The sequence below is a fragment of the Gekko japonicus genome, unplaced genomic scaffold (genome assembly GCF_001447785.1).
Source record: "Gekko japonicus isolate JY-2015 unplaced genomic scaffold, Gekko_japonicus_V1.1 scaffold2608, whole genome shotgun sequence".
Lineage (NCBI taxonomy): Eukaryota > Metazoa > Chordata > Lepidosauria > Squamata > Gekkonidae > Gekko > Gekko japonicus.
The window spans coordinates 37,439-44,899 of NW_015165900.1; the positions used below are offsets into that span (position 1 = coordinate 37,439).

The 7,461-nt window shown below is 45.1% G+C and overlaps 1 protein-coding gene across 1 annotated transcript in view; it reads right to left on the reverse strand.

The window, feature by feature from the left end:
• Positions 1-1,846: 1,846 nt before the first annotated feature.
• LOC107110560 (vomeronasal type-2 receptor 26-like) overlaps positions 1,847-7,461 on the reverse strand; it is a 20,043-nt gene continuing 14,428 nt past the window's right edge. Inside the window, exons 6-7 of the mRNA XM_015411359.1 lie at positions 5,463-5,589; positions 1,847-2,748 (exon numbers count right to left, since the gene is read on the reverse strand). Of these exons, the coding sequence (XP_015266845.1) occupies positions 1,847-2,748; positions 5,463-5,589 (1,029 nt within the window). The remainder of the gene's footprint in view (positions 2,749-5,462; positions 5,590-7,461) is intronic.

Sequence of the window (7,461 nt, forward strand, 5' to 3'; positions counted from 1 at the left end):
CATAATTAAACTGACTTGTCTGAGAGAGTGGTGGTAGGGCTTACAAACATATTCCATATGATAAGTGTTACTGAAATGCTAAGCAACATTACCGTGCAGGGCACACTGGAAGTGATGACATGACACATCATATTTTTAATCTAATTTGATTTTGGTTGTTCTCTCTCTCTCTCTCTCTCTGCTTTTAACCACAGCCAGAATACTCACTATTAAGACTTACAGGAATGAAAGATTCAAAGGTAACATTTTGGTAAATATTTAGCTAGGAAGGAACATAGTTTCACCATTCTTAATACCAATTACTGAATGTTGACCATTCATCTGATATGTATAAAAGCCCTAATGCATTGACACTTTCTAGCTCTCCCATTGGCTGTACTGTGTGCTCCATCAGCCATTGGCCCATCAACTGCCACTCAAGAGTACTTACATGAAATTGGCTGGGGGCTGGGTCCGCTCCTCTCTCCTGCCCACTGCCAGACTGGGCACTCTTTTGACAGAATAAACTACCAAAATGGCTGTCTCTCCTAACAAAGACACTTCTACTTCTGCTTGGCTCCTCTGTGACAGGCTTCCTACTGAGATGGGCAAGCAGCTGTCAAACCATTGTCTTCTCCTTTTGTTGTGGGGCTAACTTTCCCTCAGTGGCTGTTGCTAGGCAACCACACTCGGTTCTGTCAGTAAAAAGGCAGGGGAAGGAGGCCCTTTCCAGGCCAACTTTGGCCTTTGTGGGGAACTCATTGGGGCCAGTCCTGAGTAGGGTTGTAAGCTCCAGGTTGGGAAATCCCTGGAGATTTTGTAGTGGAGTCTACAGAAGCCAGAGTTTGAAGAGGGGAGAGGTCTCAACTGAATAGAATGCTATAGATTCCACCCTCCAAAGAAGTTATTTTCTCCTAGGGAATGATTGTTGCCAATCTCCTGGTGAGGGCTGGATATCACTCAGAATTAAAACTGCTCTCCAGATGGCAGAGATCAGCTCCCCTGGAGAAAACGGCTGCTTTGCAGGATGGACTCTGTCATACCCTACTGAGTTTGTTTCCCTCCTGCTTGGGTCCCCACTGCAGAGAAAGACTACTTTTCCTAGGTAGAGGCTGCAGGTGGGGGGGATGGAAAGCTGAAGTCAGAGGGGCAGATAAAGGTAGGCTGATGGTTAGCTGGGAAGGAGCTATGGTTGCCAACTCCAGGTTGGGAAATTCCTGGAGATTTGAGGGGTGGAGCCTGGAGAGAGTGGGGTTTGAGGAGGGGTGGAACCTCAGACAAGTACAATGCCATAGCCTCCACCTTCCAAACCTGCCATTTCCTCCAGGGGAACCATTGTTGTCACTCTCCAGGGGAGGGCTAGAGATCACTCAGAATTACAACTGTTCTCCAGATGGTAGAAATCAGTTCCCCTGCAGAAAACAGTAAACTCTGAATCATTATACCCTGCTGAGGTCACCACAGCAAATTGATGCTGAGTGCTCAAGGCCAGGGCACCCACCTAGAGCCTCTTTCTAGATCTTGTTGTATTTATTCCACAATGGGTCTTATTCCTAGTCATTAATAACTCCACTGGATTCTTTATATTGCATTTGTCATTCACAAGAGAATACACTGGACCTTTGGGCCTATTTTACCTTTATTTGTGTTTGAAAGTACCATCAAGTTGCAGCCAACTTACAACAACCCAATAGTGTTTGCAAGACAAGAGATGTTCAGAGGATGATTATGATTGCCTGCCTCTGCATACTGACCATGGATTTAATTAGTGCTCTCCCAATCAAATACTAATCACGGCCAACACTGCATAGCTTCTGAGATCTAATGAGATCAGACTAGTCTGGGCCAATTATTAATTCTTAGAGTCTCAGATGTGTTTTCTTATAAATTGTTCTCTTTTGTTCATCACAGGCCTCACTATTATCACGTAACATTTGGGCAGAAAGATGCAGCCCAATAACCCAGCACTGGAGGTCAAGATGGAGAAAATCTCCACAATCACCATGTCTTTCCCTCGTGTACTCAAGTAAGTTGGAAAGAAGGAAAGCCAAACACTGCAAAAGACCAACATGCTAAAGGTGATGAACTTGGCTTCATTAAAACTGTCAGGTAACTTTCTGGCTAGAAAAGCCACAATAAAGCAGACCACAGCTAGGAAACCCAGATAGCCCAAGACACAATAAAACAGGATGATGGAGCCCTCGTTACACTGTACTATAATTTCTGCAGTCAATGAGTGCATATCCAAATCTGGAAATGGAGGAGAAGCACCCAACCAAAGAGCACAAATGCCTATTTGAACCAAGGAACAGGAAATGACAATAGAATGAGCCAACCATTTCCCCACCCACTTCTGGAAAATGTTTCCTGGCTTAGAGGCCATGAAAGCCACCACCACTGTAATGGTTTTGGCCAGCACCGAAGATACAGCAACAGAAAAGATGATGCCAAAAGCTGTTTGTCGGAGATGGCAGGTCACCTGGTTAGGCTTTCCAATGAAGAGCAAAGAGCAGAGGAAGCAAAGAAAGAGAGAGACAAGAAGAATATAGCTGAGGATCTGATTGTTGGCTTTGACTATGGGAGTGTCTTTGTACTTGATGAAGATTGCAAGTACCACAGCTGTCATCAGAGAAAAGAAAATAGCAATTAAGGCTAAAATAATACTCAAAGTATCTGCAAAGGACAGAAAGTTTGGAATCCTGGGGATGCATTGATCTTGGACCTTGTTTGGATAGTGACCTTCTGGGCAAGTGACACAATAATCCATGTCTGAAAGAAAAAGAAGAAGAAGAAGAAGATAAAAAACATTTAGGCCCTTTCATCACACAAATAAGAAGCTGTCCAAATTGGGAAATAGTGTTAAAGTACCCAAGATCATAAGGATCTTAATCCCCTCTCACAGAGACATCTTTTTCCTGAGGGGAGAGTTTAAATCTTCTGGCATCAAAGAGTTAGGTTTTCCCCCCACTGCATTTAATTATTTCCCCTCCAAAGCTATGTGGATTCCTTGCCATCTGATTGTGTATAGTCACTGAAGGGATTCTTTTGTCTTTCATTATTAGAAGAGCCTCTATTCTCATGCCTCACCATTCATTTCACCACACTGGTGTTCTCCATGAAATGTACTTTGCTATGAGACTTCCTTTTAAATTATTAACTACGGCTGTGCACAGACAAAAATGTTTTTGATATTTTTCAGTTCAAATATCCAAAACCTGAAAAATATGGGCATTTGCTGATATTCCTGAATCCCAGTATCAGTCTTATACTGGGGTTCGAGAAATTATCAGTATAGTCAAATCCTTTCCCTCTCCCCATTTGGTATCCCCAAATATGCGGGTATGCCCTACTTGGCCTGCCAAATCAGATCAAAGAATCTGATTCGGTAATTGGCCATCCCATATAATGCTATATTGGAATTATTCGGGTTCCTAATGAGCTCAGCCAAGCTGATTGCACATCCCTACTATTAACATTTCCCCAAAGGATTAATCCAGTCACTGAAATAAGTGGTTAAATGGATAACATGGAAACCAGCCTGGATTTCTATCCCACAGCATTTCTGGATATTTGATTTAATTAATATTTCTTAACAAAGTTGTCATGAGTTTAGATGGAGATTGGACACATTTTACCTTAGAACAGCAAACTGTTTAGAATGTTAGAGGCAAAAGCCAGTCAAGTCGCATATGCAAATGACCTCTGTGTTCCGAGGCAAAGGCCAATGAGGCTGCATATGCAAATAACCTCTGTGTTCTGACTGGCTATGGGGGGGGGGGAGAGGAACAGCAAAATGTTTTGATTGTTGGAGGCAGGACTCATGCAAAGCAGCCAGTGAATAGGGAGACCCTCTGAATGACAGATCAGACAGCGAACTGCTTTTGGAGCGTGTGGAATGTTCTAGAGAAGTGCCACCACCTTTCGGCTTTTATTTATAAGGGAGATGGCTGTGCAGAGAAATGTTGTTGTTTTTTTTGATATTTTTCAGTTCAGATGTCCCAAACCTGAAAAATATGGGCATTTGCCGATATTCCCAAATTCCAGTATTGGTCTTATACTGGGGTTCAGGAAATTATCGGTATAGCCAAATCCTTTCCCTCTCCCCATTTGGTATCCCCAAATATGCGGGTATGCCCTAATTGGCCTGCCAAATCAGATCAAAGAATCTGATTCGGTAATTGGCCATCCCATATAATGCTATATTGGCAGTATTCGGGTTCCTAATGAGCTCAGCCAAGGTGATTGCACATCCCTACTATTAACATTTCCCCAAAGGATTAATCCAGTCACTGAAATAAGTGGTTAAATGGATAACATGGAAACCAGCCTGGATTTGTATCCCACAGCATTTCTGGATATTTGATTTAATTAATATTTCTTAACAAAGTTGTCATGAGTTTAGAGATAATATTGTTAAGAAATGAGAGAGAGAGGACCACATGATTTTAGTTTACTACACCAGGCAAATAGCATTTATTATGACATAATAAATGACATACGAGAACTAGGGATGGGCATGAACCAGGAAAACGCAGCTCAGTTGGATTTGTGGTTCGTGGCGTGCCCAGTTTTCGAACCTCGAACCATCACAAACTTTTAGCAGCCAAGTGTATTGGTTCAGTTTGTGAAATTTGTGGTGTGATAGAATGGCTCCCTGGCATGCTAGAAACAGGAAACTTGCTGGGAATCTGTGACTGATGCTCTTCTATGTGCCCTCCAACTTTGATGAGGACTGAACTTACAGGGTCCAAAGAAGGAGCCCTCAGGAGAGTGCTTTTCAGGGAAATGACAGGTGCAGGTCCAGGAGTGCATAAAACAGATCCTATGCAAGCTAGAGACACCAAAATTGCAGAAGATATCTGGCTGAAACTCCTCTACCTGCTCTCCATGTTTGGTGAGTTTTGGCTTCCACAAGTTATGACTTCCCCAACAGTGTCAAGTAAATCAGGTAGAGTCCTTCAATTTATTCCATATTCCATGAGCCTTATACAGGGTTTCAGTCTTTGTTGCCTTAGAGTTCTCCCCTTTACTTGCCCATCTTGCTGTTTCGTTACCCCATTCATGATAGTCCACTAATTACCACATCATTTATGATCTCCCAGCAGTTTCAGCCAATTTCAGCCTTTCAACTTTATCTCACATGTATTTTTCACGATGTTCCAATATACGCCTTTTTCATCTGTATACCAACATGGTAATTAAATTGTAATTTAAATCATAATAACTAATAAGACCCTGGCCTGGATGGGCCAGTCTAACTTGTTCTCACCAGATCTTGGAAGTGTGGCCTGGTTAGTATTTGGATGGGAGATCACCAAGGAAGTCTAGCCTTGCTAGGCATAGGCAGGCAATGACAAATCACCTTGAGACACCTCTTGCATTGAAAACCCTACAGGGGGACCATAAGTTGGATATGGCTTAACCACACTTTCCACCACAACCACCAATTAATACATAGTTACCAGTTACAATTCATCTCTTACCTTCTTGGTTTGACATCTTCCCTTCTGGACATGGAGCACAATCATAACAGCAGAATTGCTCTTCTTCCTTCATTTTCTTGCTGTAACCAGGGTAGCAGAAGTCATTGCACAGGGAGAAGGGAGGCTTCTATCCTTAAACAATAGAAAAATTTAGGCTTGAGAAAATGTATGTGTATCCATGTAACATACAGCTTTTCCATCTGTTCAGAGAAGCTTATAACAAATTAACAAAAATGTAAAAAGTCTACATTTGTTAGCCTGGAGTGCTCTGTCAGTCTTGGAAGGCTGTTTTAATAGCATCCCATAAAGGAAAATGAGTCTGCTCCTGTGATCAAAAGTTGACAGAGGACTTGTCCCACATCACCTTCCAACATCCAAAATATGAGGCAGAACCAGGGGTTGGTTGGAGGGGGAGTGCACAGGAGTGGCGCTCTGAGAGAGAGGAGCCTGGGGGCGGGCACATGACCAAGCCCCACCCCCTGCTCCCAGCAGCTCTCCCGCCCCATTCTCGGCTTCCTCTGGGCCGCCCAGAGGCACGGCACCCCGGGGAAAGCCTTTCCGCCTCATCCTCAGCTTCCCCCTGCTCCCATCATCCCTGGAGGAAAAAGAAGTATGGTAAGTTGCCCTCACACCCACCCCTCGCTTTTCCTGGCCCGCACCTTGGTATGGGGCATGGAGAAAGGCCTGCCCGAGTCACCTCCCCTTGGAAAGCTCCTCGCTCACCTGTGCCATCACTCCCGTCCTCACGCCCGCTGTTTGTCAGCCCCGTCTAAGACAAAATGCGGGTGAACAAGGGGAGAATTTCATGTTGGGGGGCTGCTAGTCCTGGATAGGTGCCCTCTCCCAGCTGACAAGGCTCATGTCACCCTGCACACAGGACAAACTGGGGCTATGCTGCCCTTCCCCCAAGCCAGACCTCCTCGGAAACAAAAGCACGCTGAAACCAAGGATGCTTCCTTCCCTTCACAACACAAGGAAGCCACAAATAAGTGCCACTTGGGAAGGGCAGGGAAAGGGTCTGTGTTCGCTGTTGAGTCTTGCTAGGATCCATGGGGCCGGAAGCTTGCATGAGAGATTTGATCCCCAGGCAAGTTTACGGTGAAAAAAGCCCCACTCAGTGCAATGGGGCTTAACTCCTATGTAAGCAAGCACAGGAAGGCAGCCTTTCAGTTCAAGCCTGTGTTTCCTCAGGCGTAAGTCCCATTTCATTAATGGGGGGGCATCGTTGAAGGTATTTTTACGAAGAACTGCCCTCCCTGACCTCGCGTGGTGCCACCACTTCCTTCCCAGCCGGAGGTGGCCCCGCTCATTTTCTTTAGTGTTTGCCCTGTGTCCACCACCACTATCACTCGCCGCCCACCCTTCCCCGGACCCCCCTTTCCTGGGAGCTGCCAATGGACTGAGCAGCCTGCCCAGAGCCTGCCCGGGAGCCACAGCTCAGACAGCCGCCAGGCAAGCTCCAACATATATCCCCTTGGAACTGAAGCCAAAGGTACACTATCCCTGAATCATCAACCAGAGGCTTCCGTGGGAACCAAAGAAAAAGCACGCAAAACCAGAGCCACCTCCCAAGTGGAGGTGGAGTAGGGAAATGGAGCATATGATGTCGGAGCTCGTGCTTTGGAGATTCAGAGGTTGCCTGTTTTCTGTGCATATTATTATTATTTCTCTGTTCAGGCAAAAATAATAATAATCTGAAACTGAGTTCTAACAGGGCAGCACTAGACATGTCCCGTCAGGAGCTGCAGTTCAGTAAATAGCTGCATGGTAATCCACTGTAGATCCTGCAGGTTTAGGTACAATCTCTCCCTCCTCTGTGAGGGCAGATCTGTGTGTCCCCCATCCCCCCGCATAGCTAGCAACCCAAAAGAGTCCAGTGGCACCTTTAAGACCAAGGCTTATTCATCTCTCCGGATGTACTAAAAGAAAGGACAGGATTGCCCATTGGAAACAATGGGAGAGACTTGAAGGCCCATTGGAAATAATGGGAGCCAGGAAT